At 42.8% G+C, this 20,159-nt stretch overlaps 1 protein-coding gene across 1 annotated transcript; it reads left to right on the top strand.

The window, feature by feature from the left end:
• Positions 1-2,152: 2,152 nt before the first annotated feature.
• On the top strand, positions 2,153-9,646 carry LOC142250658 (red-sensitive opsin). The gene is made up of 6 exons (XM_075322847.1): positions 2,153-2,300; positions 4,675-4,971; positions 6,035-6,203; positions 6,371-6,536; positions 6,858-7,097; positions 9,276-9,646. The coding sequence occupies exons 1-6, from the start codon at positions 2,192-2,194 to the stop codon at positions 9,390-9,392; spliced, it is 1,098 nt and encodes a 365-aa protein (XP_075178962.1). The 5' UTR covers positions 2,153-2,191; the 3' UTR covers positions 9,393-9,646.
• Positions 9,647-20,159: the final 10,513 nt, after the last annotated feature.

Raw genomic sequence — 20,159 nt, 5'->3', positions numbered from 1 at the left:
GCGATGTCACACCGGCTGGTGTGTTGGCCCGGTGTCCTGGGGCGGCACGATACAGGAGCAGCAGGTAATCGCGTCCTCCGGTCAGCTGTTCTGTCCTGTTCTAATCGCACGCGCTCCCGCGGTCACAACGGGCTGTGAAGAAACGAGGGCGCATGCGCCGCCCTCTCAGACACCAAGTTGTGTACTGCGGGGGCTTCAGAAACATGGCGCCGGAGATAAGCGCTATGCGCAGAGGCCCACTCCGGCGCCATGTTTCTGAAGATTAGATATTTACATACAGCCAGAGGGAGGGAGGGAGGAACAGGCGGCGCGGGGGGGGCGGGGAACACGTGCATAACCCGCCCGGACATCAGGAGAGAGGGAGGAACAGGCTGGTGGGGGGGCGGGGAACTCCTGCATAACCCGCCCGGACATTATCTGCAGAGGTGCACACGTCAATCAAAAAGTGCACGAAATTTCAAACTTTATAAAGTTGTATTTCACTGCCTAAACACCCGAGCTGCCCCCTGATGGTATGTACACACTGTGCATGATAGTGCCAGCACTGCACTGGCTGCAGCTTATACACGAAAATCCTGATGTTTGGTTCCCTTTAAAATAAGCAATAAATTTCGTTCAATTGTGTCCCACTTGTTGTTGATTCTTCACCATAAAATTTAAACTTTTTTATCTTTATGTTTGAAGCCTGAAATGTGGGAAAAGGTTGAAAAATTCAAAGAGGCCGAATACTTTCGCAAGGCACTGTATGTCAGAACACAATGGCATGGCTCCCCAGTATGGATACATTGCATTGAGTTTGAATGTCTTCAATGGATTCTCATACGTTTTCACCACAATGTAATAATATACAATGTTGTTGGCTCTGGGCAAATGATCTACAGCCCATTTATTTTACTCAAGGACAATTAAAAAAATCATTGTATCTGCTTTCATCAGAATTTTTGGATGGGACAATTTTTACTTTACAGCTTTATAGATAGAAAAGAAACAATTAAACAGTCTATTATGGAATCCTACTTGATAGGGAAAGGCCTTGGTGTTTCTTTAAATAGTAATTTCTAAAAAAATGATTCCAAACGAAAGTTGATAATTTTTGGGTAAAAATGTAAAACAAAACTTCACATTATTACTAGTAAGAAAAATGATGCGATGTAATTGCCTTCAATTCCTTTTTTTAAAGATCTAATAAAAGAACTCAGTTCCTGTCCGCACCGGAAAATAGTTAATTGATTTAGATTTAGACTGGGTCGTCCTGTTTTCAGCAAATGTAGGGCATCTATCTAAGGCTTCACATTATATATCTGCTCATCTTAAAGCCATAATCCTCAGTCAAGAAAGTGGCACCACTGTCCCGGAAAAAGTAAATCCGAAGTCTGGACTTAATCTGCAGCGCCTCTCAATTGTAGTTGTCTGCTCGATTTTCTTACGAAACTATCGATACAAAAACGTCCTTTGAGGCAATCGCGAGACATTTTGACCATACTTGGTTGACTTGGTATATCAGACAGGTAAATCTTTGGGAACAAGATAGTAGGAAAGAAGTCACGTGGCCTTCAAATCGTTCCCTCAAGGTGTCTTGTGGTTTCACCTTTGATTGATTAGACAATGGTCTATTTGTAAAAAAAAAAAAAAACGTTTCGGAGATAATGGTTCATCAGATCTTATGTCGTGATGTCTATTTTATGCTCAATTTTCACTTCCTCTAATTAACACAGTGACCCCAATTTCACAAAGTGAAGGGTATTAACAAAGGACAGACATGGAGAAGATGAGATAGGATTTGGTTCCTAAGAAAGCTCCAAGCCATTCCCCTCCTTCTCTCTCTTTCATTTAAGCAAGCTCTTATCCTGTCACCCAAAGTGTCCAGAAAAGTCATCCTTAACCTGCTCAAGTGACGTAAGCCCACAATACGGAGAGAATGTGGGAAAGGGGGGGAGTGAAGTTAAAACTCATATGCCAATTAAGAGATAAAAAGTTTAAGGGGGCTTGAGCTAGTCTGTGAGTGTCTAGGCTAATCCATCTCAGCTCGGTATATAACTGGAGAGAGGTCACCCAATCACCCAACCAAGTGACAGACGGTTTAGTGAGCAAAGGAAAGGAAAGAACTTAAAGAAATAGAAGGCGAAGAGTAAAAGAACCAAAGCTAGATCAAAGATAGAGGAGAATCTGGTGTGAGAAGGATACGTAGGGCATGGCGGTGTCATGGAATGAAGCAGTATATGCTGCCCGGAGAAAGCATGATGAGGAAGACTCAACCAGAAGTAGCATCTTTACATACACTAACAGCAACAACACAAGGGGTGAGTAGTCCATGCCGTCTATCGGTAACAGTTACAATATCATTTTTGGTAAACTTTTTTGCATTCAAATTAAAATTTTAAATTCAAATTCAAAATTCAAATTTGAAATTCAAATTCAATTCAAAGCTGCATATTGTATATTTCAAAAAAAATTGGTAATTGTGGACATACATTTATAGTTATCGAAGGTTTCGTCACATATTGAGTGTTGGCTTTTTGATTGATCAGTGTTTCCAATGTGGCTCTTGATATAAAATTTTGGAAAGGTAATTTTGGAAAGGTAATTTTATGAGGTGCATATGAGATTGGGCACATTTATATAGTCATACTGCTATGCAAATGCTTGTAATGTTGTAAAAGTTGGAACAAACCTTCGAAATGAGTCAACACAACCGATTTTCCCAAAGCTAAAAGTGGATGTATTATGGAATAAGCTTAGTGGATCCTCATTCATTTTGAGTTATTGCTCTGAAAAATTGCCGATTTATAGACAAGGGAGTGAAAAGGTAATACTGATATAATAAGTTGTAGGTATGGACACCATAGGGACAAACATAAGGTGATATCATGAGGGTTTTTTGGTGAAGTTCAGCTATGGATATTTGTTTGCATGCCATGTTTTAAGGAATTTTCCAGTGAGGAACTTATTGATCGGTGAAGATCTTACTGTCCGACCACTGCTCAATTCATTCCCTATGTGGCTATCATGTGCTGCTCTTGGCTTTTTCCGGCAGCTCCACGGAGCGGAAATATATGGTGGTCGCACATTCCAGTGGAGATAGAGATGCCCCATTTTTCCAATTTCTATGGTTCCTTTTCTTTTAAGGGTTGTGCCAAATTAGAAAGTTACTAAGAATAGATTATATAAAGTGCCCTGATTGAATAGAGCCTTGGACACTCCATTTATTTTCTCTCGGACTTCTGGAGATAGCTGAGCTCTGTACCAAAGGCAGTATACTCGGCTTCAAGTACATCTCAATTCTGAAGCTTTGGGTTAAGTTCATCTTCAGTTATGTAAATCTTACAGTATATTGTGGATTGCAGTATTTTTTATCTTTGTAAAATATATTCATTTTTGGATTTTTTGGTGTTGGACGCATGCCATTTGGTTATTAACTATACGAATTAAGATGACCACCCTAAGGTGCATGGAATAATAATGTTTTTGAGCAGGGTTGCATAGGCTTTTCTAGTTTGAAGGATACACTGTCAGACTTAAAGGGGTTGTTCAAATCAGAAAACATTATTTTTATTTAAGTCCATGTATTTCCCATTCGGATTTATCAGACATTTCGCACCTTTTGGCTTCTACAAACTCTTCTTTTCCTGTATGTTCAACTTTAATGTGATCTGTGGTCATAAATCAGCTAAAAAGACAAATAAGGGCACAAGCAGATGTCCTGGAAAATTATTTCGTGCACACAGCAGCCTCAAAGACATATGGTTTGGTTAGGAGACCCTCGGACAGTCTGTGCTTTGCGTTCCGTGCGCGGACTGATTTTCCCAGATGCCTGCATGAGCCCTAAGAGTTAGAAAACTATCCTAATGGACTGTTTCAGATTGGCCACCTTGTGGGAGAAAAAAGGGGTCTCCATCTTCCTTGTTCACACTGCAGAAAGAAAGAAGCCATGAACATAGCCACACACATGCATGGCCAACTCTCTACCTTAATCTACAACTCAAAGAAGGGTCTTGCATATGGTGCTTCTACCAATTTATGGAGATCCCAGATCCAACCCTACCCTCATGTGCATTCCTCTCCCTGACACATAAGAATTCAAGAGCAGACACAGGCAAACATGTCTGAGACTAGATGGTTGGAGGCCCTAGAAACTGGTATTATGAATGGTACGTGAGTCTGCTCTGTAAGTTGAGTGCCCCAATTCTAGAAGAGTGATTGTGCGAAAGAACATGGCCATGATACATACGGTAGTATATAACGGAACTGAAGATAGTTCATGGAAATTTAGTCTACATAAGGTGGTCATTTTCTTGGATAGGTGGTCATTTGACGTGCTCCTACTTCACGTGTAAGCAAGTCCATGGGCACCTTGGTTCTTAGTTGGCATCTTATTATGAGCGTGCAGTAATCCCCGGTAAAGGTGGAGATGTCCTTGAAGCTGTCAGCCGAGCGGATTACTTTCTGCTCTGTTCACAACTTTTGACACAAGAGTCATTAGATTAATAAGTGACTCATGTCATCAAGTGTGCTACTAATCCCAGTCCGGAAGCCCAGGGATAAGCCATAGCTTCACAAACGGTCAACTAACGAGAGGAGATAAATGAACCTGGCTTGGCTTGGAATACAAGATGAATGTGATTACGTAAATTTATTGTAAACTGAACCTAATTTTTGTCTCTTTACCATTTCTAGGTCCCTTTGAAGGTCCAAATTACCACATTGCACCTCGATGGGTTTATAACATCACAACCCTCTGGATGTTATTTGTAGTAGCAGCTTCTGTTTTCACAAATGGTCTGGTCTTGGTAGCTACATTAAAATTTAAAAAGCTTCGGCACCCCTTGAACTGGATCCTGGTGAACTTAGCTATTGCTGACCTTGGCGAGACAATTATTGCTAGCACCATTAGTGTCTTCAACCAGATTTTTGGTTACTTCGTCCTTGGCCATCCATTATGTGTTATTGAAGGTTATACTGTTTCAGTTTGTGGTAAGTTATGATAACTGCATTAGCTAGATGGGCTGTATATTAGCATGTGGTGGGGTATTTACTACATAGAGAAGATTGAAATTATGATAGGACGTCCTGGGGGCGATAACATAAGATGGGGTAGCAAGTAAGTCTATATTATGATCTCTATAGGAGTTGGAAGGCAAAATTAAGACAAATTTTTTGAGCCAACTATCTTATTTGTATGGTGGCATCCCGACTTTACCTTGACCAACAATTCTTGGGGAAAGAAGGATTCGTGATGTTGTATTTCAACATCCAATCTTTTTGGAAATTGAACCACTATCAGAGGCAGGAATCAAATTCCTTTTTAAGCCTTGTTTTTATATCAGTTTTTAGCTTTCATGATGGACCAAGTCCTCTTGAACATGGTCTACATTTACATTGGCTACTTGAATATTGCCTACAGGAATTACGAGGAAAGAAGGATTCGCGATGTTGTCTTACAACATCCAATCTTTTTGGAAATTGAGCCACAACCAGAGGCAGGGAATCAAATTCCTTTTTAAGCCTTGATTTTTATCAGTTTTCTGCTTCCATGATGGACCAAGTCCTCTTTTGAGCATCGTCTACACATATAGCTTTAATTTATTCTTATAATGCCTATATGAATATTGTCTACAGGAATTATGGAGATAGAAGGATTCGTGATGTTGTAATTCAACATCCAATCTTTTTGGAAATTGAGCCACCATAAGAGTCAGGAATCGAATTCTTTTTTAAGTCTTGTTTTGTTTTTTTTAATCAATTTTTAGCTTTCATGATGGACCAAGTCCTCTTGAACATAGTCTACATATACATTGGCTACATGAATATTGCCTACAGGAATTACGGGGAAAGAATAATTCGCGATGTTGTCTTACAACATCCAATCTTTTTGAAATTTGAGCCACCACCAGAGGCAGGAATCAAATTCCTTTTTAAGCCTCATTTTTTTTTATCACTTTTCAGCTTCCATGATGGACCAAGTCCTCTTTTGAACATGGTCTACAAATACATATTTAATTTATTCTTTTAATGGCTATATGAATATTGTCTACAGGAATTACCGGTCTCTGGTCCTTAACAGTAATTGCCTGGGAGCGGTGGTTTGTGGTCTGCAAACCCTTCGGAAACATTAAGTTTGATGGAAAATTGGCTGCTGGTGGCATCGTCTTCTCCTGGGTTTGGGCAGCTGTCTGGTGTGCACCACCAATATTTGGCTGGAGCAGGTAAGTTCAACAACAATTGGTAAACGTTGATGTCCCCATAAGATCCTATCGTAACCACCCATACTAATGAATCCAATACAATGAGATATATTGTCCGCCATCTCTTACTTTGACCATGAAGGATTGACTTTATAGTCTTACGCTGTTGTTCTACCATCTACCAACAGGTATTGGCCCCATGGCTTGAAGACCTCTTGTGGTCCGGATGTATTCAGTGGCAACAGTGACCCAGGAATCCAGTCTTACATGCTGGTGCTCATGATAACCTGTTGCTTTCTTCCCCTGTCTCTTATCATCCTCTTTTACATAGCTGTATGGTGGGCCATTCGTAAGGTGAGTGATGATGCCTGTCCTTTCACACAAAACCTGTAGAATAGCATGGTCTTGCTGCCTTCATCCCCTGCAACACAATAATAATTTTGGTGCTCATACCAGTCTAATATATATAGAGAATGTCCTTATGCTCTATAACTTGCCATCTTTGAGTGGGTGGTTCCTCCAGCACTATATGTGCATGAACGTGACTTTGAGTGGATGGTTCCTCCAGCACTATAGGTGCTTGAACTTCCTTCACTTTCTAAAGTAGATTTGTACAGAATTCCATCTTAGTAAGTATTTTATTAACTATTTGCATGAATATTTTTAATTTTTCAGGTTGCACAGCAGCAGAAGGAGTCAGAATCCACTCAGAAAGCTGAGCGTGAGGTTTCCAGAATGGTGGTTGTGATGATCATTGCTTATTGCTTTTGCTGGGGACCATATACAATTTTTGCTTGCTTTGCTGCTGCCAACCCTGGCTACAGTTTTCATCCTCTGGCTGCCTCATTGCCTGCATTTTTTGCTAAGAGTGCCACCATTTACAACCCAATTATCTATGTCTTCATGAACAGACAGGTTGGTCGAATGATTTGCTATTTTCCTAGTAGAGCTTGTTAATTTGCTAACGGGAAATAGAATAGTCACTTTTAGTTCTGAGCTTTACATGGGGCTAGGTAAAGCATTTTAGTCGTCTAATAACGCCCCAAATTATTTTAATTAATATTTTTCAGTACCATATTGGGTCAGGAGGAGAATGTGTGGACAGTGCAAAACAGAAGATCACCTCTCATTTATCATGCTTTGCTTATATAGTGCCATCATATTCTATCATCACTGTCCCCATTGGGGCTCATAATCCATGTCTTTGGAGAGTGGGAGGAAACCCACGCAAATACGGGGAGAACATACAAATTCCTTACAGATGTTGTCCTTGGTGGGATTTGAACCCAGGACCCCAGCAAAGCAACAGTGCTAACCACTAAACCACCGTGCTGCCCACTATACAGTGCTAACCACTGAGCTACCATGCTGCTCACTGCACATTACTAACCACTGAGCCAACATGCTGTCCATTGTACAGTGCTAACCACTGAGCCACCATGCTGCCCACTGTACAGTGCTAAGCACTGAGCCACTATGCTGCTTAATGTACAGTTCTAAGCACTGAGTCAACATACTGCCTAATGTACAGTGCTAACCACTGAGCCACCATGCTGCCTAATGTACAGTGCTAACCACTGAGCCACCATGCTGCCCACTATACAGTACTATCCACTGGACCACCATGCTGTCCACTGTACATTACTAACCACTGAGCAACCATGCTGCCCACTGTACATTACTAACAACTGAACCAACATGCTGCCCATTGTACAGTGTTAACCGCTGAGCAACCACGCTGCCCACTGTACATTACTAACCACTGAGCCAACATGCTGCCCATTGTACAGTGCTAACCACTGAGCGACCATACTGCCCACTGCACATTACTAACTACTGAGCCACCATGCTGTCCACTGTACAGTGCTAACCACTGAGCCACCATGCTGCTCATTATATAGTGCTAACCACTGAGCCACAATGCTACACAGTGTACAATCTTAACCACTGAGCCACCATGCTGCCTACTGCACATTGCTAACCACTGAGCCATCATGCTGACCACTGTACAATGCTAACCACTGAGCCGCCATGCTGCTTACTGTACAGTGCTAACCACTGAGCCACCATGCTGCTTACTGTACGGTGCTAACCACTGAGCCACCATGCTGCCTAATGTACAGTGCTAACCACTGAGTCACCATGCTGCCCACTATACAGTACTAACCACTCGACCACCATGCTGCCCACTGTACATTACTAACCACTGAGCCACCATGCTGCTCATTATATAGTGCTAACCACTGAGCCACCATGCTGCCCAGTGTACAATCTTAACCACTGAGCCACCATGCTGACTACTGCACAGTGCTAACCACTGAGCCATCATGCTGACCACTGTACAATGCTAACCACTGAGCCACCATGCTGCCTAATGTACAGTGCTAACCACTGAGCCACCATGCTGCCCACTATACAGTACTAACCACTCGACCACCATGCTGCCCACTGTACATTACTAACCAATGAGCCAACATGCTGTCCACTGTACAATACTAACCACTGAGCAAACATGCTGCCCACTGTACATTACTAACCACTGAACCAACATGCTGCCCATTGTACAGTGCTAACCACTCAGCGACCATACTGCCCACTGCACATTACTAACTACTGAGCCACCATGCTGTCGACTGTACAGTGCTAACCACTGAGCCACCATGCTGCCCAGTGTACAATGTTAACCACTGAGCCACCATGCTGCCTTCTGCACAGTGCTAACCACTTAGCCATCAAGCTGACCACTGTACAATGCTAATCACTGAGCCACCATGCTGCTTACTGTACAGTGATAACCACTGAGCCACCATTCTGCCCATTAATTAGAAGGTTTAGCCTCATTAGAGGTCTATTGGATGATTTATACATTGGGTTTTCACTTTTTGGAAGAAGTGTTCCTCCAATGTTGAATTTGCTATATCTTACAGATTAGGGGCAGTGTCATCTAGGTGTCACAAGGAAAGTACTTGCAAATACTAGTGGTGAAAAATGGTACTGCAAGTGTAAAAAGTTATTTAAAATTGCAGTAAAAGTTACCAGTAACTACCATCCATCGATGGAGTCTTTTAAGTGTCTATGTCTTTTGTTTTACAGTTCCGGAACTCTATCTACCAACTATTTGGCAAGAAGGTTGATGATGGCTCAGAAGTGTCCAGCACATCTCGAACAGAAGTCTCATCGGTCTCCAACTCTTCTGTGTCGCCTGCATAAAACTTCGGGGAACGCGTCTTCTGAGATTCTTCCTATGGTCTGCACATATTGTAAATACTCATTTGCAGGAGCAGCGGTGACTTTCTGTCTCCTATTCACACATGCATTGCTTGCCCGTTTTCACTGTATATTGGTACACTATTATCATGAAATCTTGTAACTAGCCTGAAAGTTACCTATTAAAAAAAAAATATGCAATGAAATATTTTGCAGACAGCAGGACTGTCCATATGACGCACATTGTTGGATGTACAGTGGGGTCTCCTAGTTAGGACTACTGTTTCATGAATGTTGTCTGTGAATGTGCAACTCATCTAAGGACAAGGTGAATTCAGCAATGGGTAAGAAGGATACAGATGAGTAGGCAGTATATATACTTGGCCGACAATCCAGGATGTCGACCTTGGGATATTTTTTTGTAGGCTTTACCAAGGTTAAGGTAAATGAGGTTTTCTACCAGTGCTCGTAAAGGACATGGTGATTTTTGGTTTCCTCTTGGAACAAGCTTCTTCAAGGGGTTGTTTTTACAGTGGTCTAAAGCCGGTCATCGATAACTGTCTAAGAAAGTCAAAGCAAGAAACCTCCCCTGAATAATAGATGAGATTTCTGCTAGTCAAAGAGCTACAAACAATAGGACTGGGCATATTGAATGTCAACATGTCTGATCCATATTTACCAAGGTTCTGCTGTTGACCATAGACCAAATATTGTATTCTGTGGAATCTGTTAACAAAAGTCTCCTGTCTAAATTGAGAAGAATGCAATGAGAATGAGGGTCTTTCCAATTCATGGGTACAATAATTGCAGCCCCAGGGCCAGAAGCAATGCTGTTCTTTGCTGCCCCCATTCATCTGGCCACAGACATTGTTGCCCAAGCATATTTTCTATATCAGAGAGAACAGAAGCAGGTACATGAATTTATATATAACATATTCCCCAGCATTGTATAGACACCGACCCCTTGCCCTGCAGAAACAGTTGTCCACCTTCTCCCCGTCATGCATCTGGATTTGAACCTTTGAGTCTGTGGTCGGCTTCTCTGTCCACTGGATCACAGTAGATTATGTGAATTTACTGTGGTCTGGTGGTCCGACAGACAGAGAAGTTGACTACAGACTCAAAGTTTCGAATCCAGATGCATGACGGGGAGAAGGCGGACAACTGTTTCCACACAGCAAGGGTTCGGTGAGCATTTTATAGACACTGAACCCCTGCCATTGGAACTTGCCGTGTAGGAACAGCTGTCCACCTTCTCCCCGTCATGCATCTGTGAACTATTGAGTCTGTGGTTGACTTCTCTAATCAGTAGATAATGTGAATCTACTGTGGTCCGGTGGTCCGACAGACAGAGAAACTGACCACAGACTCAAAGGTTCGAATCTAGATGCATGACAGGGAGAAGGCGGACAACTGTTTCCACACGGCAAGGGTTTGGTGAGCATTTTATAAACACCGAACCCTTGCCATTGGAACTTGCCGTGTGGGAACAGCTGTCCACCTTCTTCCCGTCACACATCTAGATTTGAACCATTGAGTCTGTGGTCGGCTTCTCTGATCAGTAGATAATGTAAATCTACGTTGTCTGACAGACAGAGAAGCCAACCACCGACTCAAAGGTTTGAATCCAGATGCATGACGGGGAGAAGAAGGACAACTGTTTTCGTAGGGCAAGGGTTCGGTGAACATTTTATAGACATTGACATCACTGTCCTCATTGGGGCTCACAATCTAAATTCTCTATCACTATGTCTTTGGAGTAATCTGGCCATCTTTGGGAACTCTTGATAACAGAATGGGGGTCTTCTGATCTCTGTATGGATTGAATAAAGGGAGGATACGGCCAGGTATGTGTGCGGCTATCTTCATTTTACTTTTATGGGAGGACTGAAATGTTTTGCTGGTTTACAGCCTCTGAATAAGGATGAAGGGGGCCCCCGTTCGGCCCATAGGCGTGAGTCCTGGAAGCGGAATTGACACTTATCAGACTCTTACTTTCGATATTCCATAAATGTGGCCCTTGATACTGGTTCCAACTAACAAACAACGTGGCCCTTGGTACTGATTCCATCTAACAACGTGGCCCTTGATACTGGTTCCATCTAACAACGTGGCCCTTGATACTGGTTCCATCGAACAACATGGCCCTTGATACTGGTTCCATCTAGCAACGTGGCCCTTGATACTGGTTCCATCTAACAATGTGGCCCTTGCTTTTTCCATCCACATTCTAATCCAAAGACCTCAAGAAGATACGATCTGGGACTCCGAAACTGTAGATACTTCGATTTTTAAGTTGGGCACTTTGCAATGCAATATTTCAGCTTGATGGGTCAAAAAAATTTCAGAATTATCCTCAAATTCTGATGACATCATAGGGTAGATGTATTCATAAATGATGTAATATATTCTATAGAACATCATGTTGGGTCATGTATTATGCATTTATAATCACTGTGGATAATATTCAGAATGAATAATAAAATCAAGGTGAAGAGAATCTTCTATACTTCCTTGGTAGATACAATAGAATAATAAATTGTGATTGTAATAGGAACTCTAAATAAAAGGGTGTACTATTTTCCATTCACAGCGCCACCTCTGTCCAGTGGCCATTAACGGTATTGCAGCCTATCCACGAGGCTAAACTGCAATACAAGACACTGCCTCTAGACAGATGTGACGCTATTTTTTTACAGCACCGCAGACCCTTTTTGTTTTTTCTCTCCCCTAGCCCTGGACAAGAAAATGTATCTGCAACTTCCTTTTTGTCGGTGCGCAGGACGCACCGGTAGAACCATAAAGTGTCCAATAATAAATTATACCTTTGATGTTGGAATTTATCCTGCAAATAGATCTGATATTCGTCATCAATTTTGTTTGTGGTTTGATTTATTCCAACGTGTCCATCGTTTTCTGCCCTAATCTACTGTTTTGGGTTTTTTCCGCCATAAAAAATAAAATCATTTTTAATTTATCTTTAAAAAAAAAGGAATTTCCATAAAAATAGATTTGCTGTAATTTTTTTTTTTTTTTAGGAAAATGAAGTTAATTTTTGAGTGTATGAACATTCAATGTCCCCCGGACAGGTTCCCCCTTTGCCTTTCCACAGCCACGGTATTAATATTCTCTATGGTCATCAGCTTTTCCATATACTCATTTGTCAAATCCACAAGTTACCAGTTTTTCTCATACCCTATTCTTCCTATTATTTCTCACAGGTATTACCCATAACGTTTAATAAAAGATAACTATTGAAAAATCCACATTGTAGCATGGATGTTAGCTGACAAGAGTTGAATTGTCAGTGTGAATACATGCCAATACATATACATACGTCCAGGGTTAGATATAAAGGGTTGTTTCTTTGTTTTTGCACTGCCAGTTTTCACTTTAGGCTATTCTTGATGTAACACTTTAGACGGAGTTGGCAGTTCTGGAAAACATAATTTTAATTTCAATACTAAGGACCAGGGAGCACTCAATACAGGTGGAAGAAAGACGATTCCGGCAGCTAAATAGGAAAGGGTTCTTTACAGTTAGAGCAGTCAGACTGTGGAATTGCCTACCACAGGAGGTATTAATGGCAGACACTATAACAACTGTTAAGGCCTAAAACACACTTCCGCAAAAAAAACGTACGTGTCTTACGGTCCGTTTTTCGGGTCCGTGTTCCGTTTTTTAGGGGCGTTTCTCCGGTACGTATGGCATCCGTGTGATGGCGTATGCGAGCCGTGTGTGTGTGTGGAATGTCCGTATTGACATAAAATACGTATGTGTGCAGTCCGTGTGCCGTTCGTTTTTAAAGGCCCGCATTCTTACCCAATTAACGATTTTAATCATTCATCATGAGATCCTGGTGTTGTTGTTTGCTTTCAATTGACCTGATAGATTGGAAACAAGTGTTGCGGATTTGGTGATGACAAACGGACACGGACGATACGTGATGAACACGGACATACTCCCATAGACTAAAGCGGGTCCGTGCCTGCGTGCTGCCGGCCAAAAACAGACATGTCGTCTGTGTAGAAAAGCGCACACACGTACTTACCACACGGACACACGTTCCGTGTGATTTTACGTGTGTGTGCCATCTACCATTGAATAACATGGGTCTCCATGTGTACGTGTCTCCGGTACGTGCAAATACGTACCGCACACGTTCAAAAGAAACGGATGTGTGTTGCGGGTCTAAGAAAGGGCTGGATGTTTTCCGAAGTACACACAACATTGTCGTTTAGAAAGGATTTAGTGACAAAAATGTATAATTGGTGGAGGAAAGTGGAACTGGATGGACCCAAGTCTTTTTTCAACCTATGTAACTAGGTGACTGTGTCAAAATAGGAAAAGAAACTTAGATTTTAAGGCCCTGTTGAGTGTTTGGTGAGGTTTTTACCTCAGTATTTGTAACCCAAAGGCTAGGGCCCCACTTTGCGATTCCACCTGCGTTTCTGGTGCTTTTTTGGTCCGTTTTGAGACGCACCTTTTTCCTGCCAAAATGCTTGCGTTTCAATTTCCCATTAAAATTAATCGCAAATGTGATTTTTCCGACCCCATTTTGCGTTTGTAAACGCATCTGCGAATTTGCATATTTTGTGGCAAAAACCATGCGTTTAAAGAAGCAACATGTCAATTTTTTTTGCCATTTTCGGTCAGTTTTGATAACATTGAAGTCAATGAGAAATGGCAAAAACCAAGAATCATCCAAATTTCTGCGTTTAACCTGCTTTTTTGGTGCAGAAAACATGCGTTTTGGACTTCAAAAACGCATGCGTTTTGGACTTCAAAAACGCATGTTTTTTGGACATCAAAATAATGATTTCATATGTCCCTTTACACACACACATAGTCCGACCAATAAAATTAAAAAAATTATTAATTTATTGCTAATTTTTCGTTAAATATCGAATTAACGCAAAAAAATTGATATAAATATATTTTCATTATTTTACTTTAAATTATAGATTTGTTTAACTTTTTTTCATTCTGTTTGACTGCTTAAACTTTATTTAGCTGTGTCTTGATGTTCAAAACGCATCTTTCAAAACACAAGTGGAAAAGCATGTAAAAAGCGCTGAAAACGCAGCTAAAACGCATGCGTTTTCAGCGCTAAATTTCAGAAAAAGGCAACTTTGGATAAATCAATTAAGGCAAAAACGTGCGTTCTAAACTGCAAGTAGGAGAACGCAAAGTGGGGCCCTAGCCAAAATCAGGAGTGGAACAATCAGAGAAAAAGTATACTGGAAACACAGGAACCATTTACCGTATGTATTTTTTGTTACCCAATTCTGATTTTGGCTTACAAATTTTGAGGTAAAAACCTCACCAAATAAGGCCATGTGCGTATTTTATTATATTATTATTTTATTATATTAATTGAGTATTTGGTGAGTTTTTTCTCAACTCAGAATTTGTAAGGCTGCGTGCACACATTGAGTATTTGATGAGTTTTTTTCAACTCAGAATTTGTAAGGCTGTGTGCACACATTGAGTATTTGATGAGGTTTTTTTTACCTCAGAATTTGGAAGCCAAAAGCCAGGAGAGGAACAATCAGAGGAAAAGTATAATAGAAACATAGGCACCACTTTTGTATTTTTTTTTACCTAGTCCTGGTTTTGGCTACAAATCCTGAGGTAAAAAACTCACCAAATACTCAATGTATGCACGTGGCCTAACAGGGTTTCCCTTTAAGGCACATTTTGAGTATTTGGTAACTTTTTTACCTCAGAATTTGTAAGACCAAAACCAGTACAGGGTAAATATACAAAAGTGGTGCCTTTTATACTTTACCTCTGATTGTTCCTCTACTGGTTTTTTGGCTTAAGCGGGCTTTACACGCTGCGACATCGCTAATGCGGAGTCGTTGGGGTCACGGAATTTGTGACGCACATCCGGCCGCATTAGCGATGCCGTTGCGTGTGACACCGATAAGCGATTTTGCATCGTTGCAAAAACGTGCAAAATTGCTAATCGGCGACACGGGGGTCCATTCTCAAAAATCGTTACTGCAGCAGTAATGAAGTTGTTCCTCGTTCCTGCGGCAGCACACATCGCTGCGTGTGACGCCGCAGGAACGAGGAAGCTCCCCTTACCTGCCTCCCGGCCGCTATGCGGAAGGAAGGAGGTGGGCGGGATGTTACGTCCCGCTTATCTCCGCCCCTCCGCTGCTATTGGGCGGCGGTTCAGTGACGCTTCAGTGACGTCGCTGTGACGCCGCAGGGACCGCTCCCTTAGAAAGGAGGCGGTTCGCCCGTCACAGCGACATCGCCGGACAGGTAAGTATGTGTGACGGCTGTTGTGCGACACGGGCAGCGATTTGCCCATGTTGCGCAACAGATGGGGGCGGGTACCCACACTAGCGACATCGGGACCGATATCGCAGTGTGTAAAGTAGCTTTTAGGTTATGTGCCCACGCTGCGAAAAATGCGCGGATTTTGCCGCGGATTTCTCGCGGAAAAGCCGTTGATTTTCCAGAAATCTGCAGCACAGCTACTCCCCAGCCATTTCTATGGCATTTGGGAAATGCTGTGCCCACGCTGCGGATTTTTCCGCAGCGGAAATCATGCGGAAAAATCTGCAGCATGTCAATTATTGTTGTGGATTTTCGTGCGGATTTTGCTTATTCAATTGAATTTAAAAAAAATCGCAAAATCCGCAACAAAATCCGCGTCAAATCCGTATCAAATCCGCACAAAATCCGCACCTATGAAAAGGTGCGGATTCCGGGGAAAGCTGCGGATTTTGATGCGGAAAAATCCGCAGATACAGAGTCCCGTGGGCACATAGCCTTACAAATTCTGAGGTAAAAAACTCCCCAGATACTCAACGTGTGCACAAGACCTAATGGAGTTTCCCTTTAAGGCCACGTGCACACATAGAGTATTTGGTGAGATTTTTACCTCTGTATTTGTAGCCAAAACCAGGAGTGGATCAATCAGAGGAAAAGTGTAATAGAAACATGGGCACCACTTCTGTATTTTTTACCCACTTTGACCTACAAATGCTGAGGTAAAAATTTCACCAAACACCCAACATGTGTACGTGGCCTTACAAATTTAGGCTTTGTGTAAACTATGGATCAACCCAAAACCCTGCAGACATCGGCAATATTCTATTAATGGTATTGGTGCAGCAGATGACCACCCTACTTTTTTTTACCTAAATGATTGCCAGACGTCAGTGGTGTGATTCTAGTCATAACATTGCTGAAAATTTACTGAATTGATCTAATTTGAGTCAAATTTTACAGCTCAAATTCAAACAAGTTGTGATTTAATTTAAGAAAATTGCTAAAATAATTGCTCGCTGCCATTTTTACATTGCAGAATATTACATCAAGCGTAGGATGTTTATATAAATCTCAGTCACGACCAACATTTCCTTGCAGCTTTCACATCACATGGTATAGCACAGCCAATCAGAAGCGACAAACATAGCCAGTATAAAAGTCGAGGCAGGGAATGCAGCAGCCACTTTAGGGTGGTTTAGAATAGAGGACATCAGAGCGCACAGCTGTAAATTCAATAATTCTATAAAACAACTTAAAATAAGGGTTCACTTCCACTTAGATATAGATGTAGTTCGCTGGATTCTTGCTGGTCACCATCCTTTGGATACCATCAAGCTACTATCCCCAACTCGAAACTGTAAAGTTTTAGGTTGTATGTAAGGCCTGTACTAAAATGGCTGCTATCTGGGTGAACACTGGAACACTAAGGAGGCTTTTCTTAGCTCTCCTAGGGTTCTTCACATGCAGACATAAAATCATAATCATTAATGAGGCTATTGAAAAGATGCATGGCATGAGTAACGAGGCAAGACCTCTGAAGGGATCCCTTTGTATGAGACCTTGAAGAACAAGGTGTAGAGAAACAAGATCTACTGAGAAACAACCTATCCATTATTCAGGTCATCATGTCGTCATCGGTGCTGTACTTTTTTTTTTACTGTTTATATGAGTGGATAGTATTTCTATGGCATTTATCATCTGTCTTTGAGTTAATTTACTCAAGTGTCAAAAATAATAACAAAACACAATTAAAAATAATAATAAAAACAACAGTAAATGTATTGAAAACCGTCCAAGACACTGAAAAATCCTTCAAAAAGTGACCTTGGCTGTACTACTATGGATATGTTGCGCCCCTGAGGCTTCAGTCGAAACAGAGTATTGCACCCTATTTTGGGTGTAATGCTAAACCCGGATCCTGACGAGGTCACTACTGGTTTCACCACTTACCCACTCAAATACACACCAGGTTACCCCTGTTCCCACTGGGGACTGGGCTAGGGTCGGGTAACAAAGTGGTCACCTACAGAGTGGTATATATAGGATGCCCTCACACAGGGACCCTAGTCCCACTAGATTAGGACCTGGAGGGGGGGGAGGAGCAGCCAGAAGGGGGAGTTAGGAGCCAACACAACAGTTAGAGAGTTTTCCAGCAGGAGAGGAAGGGAGCAGATGTGTCTCACGGGTGCTCCGGTGGGAGAGGAGAGTTCACACGGTTGCCGCAGGGGATTGTGAAACTGCTCCCCTCGGAACCGGCACCACACAGGGCGGCAGGACCTTAGGGAAGATCAGACTCCACGTTGGTTTTCCAAAATCTATCAGGACAGGGAAGTTTCAAGTTTCCCTGACCACACAGCGCCCTAAAGAACAGTGCCAGAGAGGATCCAGGGCCTAGTAAAATGCCAGACCCCATAGCGGAACCGCGGCACTTGCATTTAGGGACAAGAGTACTACTCGTGTCAACTGGGGTCCCCAAGTAGCTTCAAGCCACGAGGATCCAATGCACAGGCGCTACAAGGAGGGAACCCACCGAACACCACACCGGACTGACCTCTGAAAAAATTTGGGTTCGACGGAGCCCATCACAGCAAGTGACTGGTATTACCCGGGTGAGCAGCACAGCACAAAGAGTGAGTAAACAACCTGGAACTGCAGCCATAGACTCTGTCTCATTATTACTGGCACCGCTGCCCCACGCCTCGGTGCCCGCCATTACTGCTCCCTCTCATCATTCTCCCCGGGGCCCACTCCACCTGTGGGGAGCGATACCATTCATAGCTGCTACCACCATCCGCCCTGGAGGACAGCGATAGCAGCAGCGACTAATTCCCTGTCCCCATACCACAGGTGGTGTCACAACATTCATCCAACTACTACCCCATCATCTCTCCCGCCATTTTCCTGTACGCCTCGGGGCAACAAAGCCGGGCTAGATTGCCCGTGATGACGTCCGTCGACGGCCCGGCAACGAGTAGGTTAACCACCTGCCCCGTGGGGCGCTACAGATGCATGGACTTCAATGACTACCAGGTTGGTCAGTGCTCTAAAAATCACTCCAAAAATCACTCCAAAACTTGACCACTAGGAGTCTCCCTTCTATTTAACTTGTTGTCTTCTGCCTGTGGTCAAGGGTAATCCGAATTTAGCAGCAAAAAATGCCAAGATGGATTATAAGAAGTGGAGAAAGGGCTATAAGAAGACGAGTAGAGCTTTGTCTCCCTGTGGGAAGCGCGGGTGGGACTTTATCTCTCTGCAGCTACTCCGCTGTCTGTCAATACAGAATACAGGAAAAACAGACTGGCTGGCTTTCAGATTGGGACAGAGAAGCCATTGGACAGTGGCAAGAGCAATCCATGCTGGTAAGTGAAAAATAAGATGGTTCCGCACCTATAGTGCTGGCAGAATGCTTATCAAGCCAGTTTGAGTGGCAAGTTAAACAGCACAGTTCTTCGATTCATTACATTGATATGTGTGCCAAAAGCAGTTTTAACTTGTGGGAAATAAGGGTTTTGTCTAGGCTTGCTCTTAAAGGGGTTGTCCAGGACTCTTTTTTTTTTTGTTTTTAACTATGGGCCTAAAAACTTACAGGCAAGTAGTTGCTACCTGATTTTATTTTTTAACAGGTCTGCTCTTTCAAACAGTGCCACACAGTGGGCCATGTCTGGTACTGCAGCTGTACCACTGCATCAATCTGAAACATCTCCTTAAATTTCCTAATATTGTGTCACGGCCGGGTGTGTCATGGCTGACAGACAGTCCAATGGTGTCCGGCAGAAGGTCACATGCTCCCTGACTTTCTATTATTCCTGCTTTTAGTATTTAGTGTCCTAGGTATCTCCTTTGCTTGTTTTTTTTTTCTTTTCCCTTTAGGACCCAGCGGAGCTCCTCTTCCATTCAGCTGCTAATCATCAGTATTTCCCCTTGGGTTTAAATACAGTGGTACCTCGCTTAACGAGTAACCCAGCTAACGAGAATTTCGCTTAACAAGGAAAGCTTTCTGTAAATTTGTAACTCTGTTTACGAGAAAGCTTTGCTGTACGAGCAAAATCCTCACCGCACACACTTCCTGTTCCGTACATCCACTGTGCTCCAACCTGCTCTTGCAGTCCACACAAACACACACAAGCACGCCTCACCTTACCTTCCGTTCCATCGCCGGCCTCATGGTTCTTGTAGTTCGCCGGCTCATCGCGACGAGTGAGGAATCCTCGAGGCGAACTACAAGACTCAGGAGGCCGGCGATGGAACGAAAGGTAAGGTGAGCATAATATGTGTACCTTCAGTTCCATCGCTAGCCTCCTAGGTCCTTTAGTTCGCCGCTCCAGGATGTGTATTGGCAAGCAAGCATGGTGATGAGGCAGGAACTTCGGCTGTCAGACGCTACTCAAAGGCCGCGCACTGACCAATCAGAGGCAAGCGGCTCCTGCCTTTGACGTCAGCGCTCTGGGTGCGGAAGTTCCTCCCTCGTCATGATTGTAA

This window comes from Anomaloglossus baeobatrachus, chromosome 9 (genome assembly GCF_048569485.1).
Source record: "Anomaloglossus baeobatrachus isolate aAnoBae1 chromosome 9, aAnoBae1.hap1, whole genome shotgun sequence".
Classification (NCBI taxonomy): domain Eukaryota; kingdom Metazoa; phylum Chordata; class Amphibia; order Anura; family Aromobatidae; genus Anomaloglossus; species Anomaloglossus baeobatrachus.
The sequence above is the reverse complement of the archived record's forward strand: the minus strand, read 5'-3'. Positions and strand labels throughout refer to the sequence as shown.

Excerpts from the sequence above, each read along its gene's own strand:
- LOC142250658 (XM_075322847.1), top strand. The coding sequence starts at position 2,192 with ATGGCGGTGTCATGGAATGAAGCAGTATATGCTGCCCGGAGAAAGCAT. Across the intron at positions 2,301-4,674 it reads TAACAGCAACAACACAAGGG|GTCCCTTTGAAGGTCCAAAT; the intron begins GTGAGTAGTCCA and ends TACCATTTCTAG. Across the intron at positions 6,204-6,370 it reads CCAATATTTGGCTGGAGCAG|GTATTGGCCCCATGGCTTGA; the intron begins GTAAGTTCAACA and ends ATCTACCAACAG.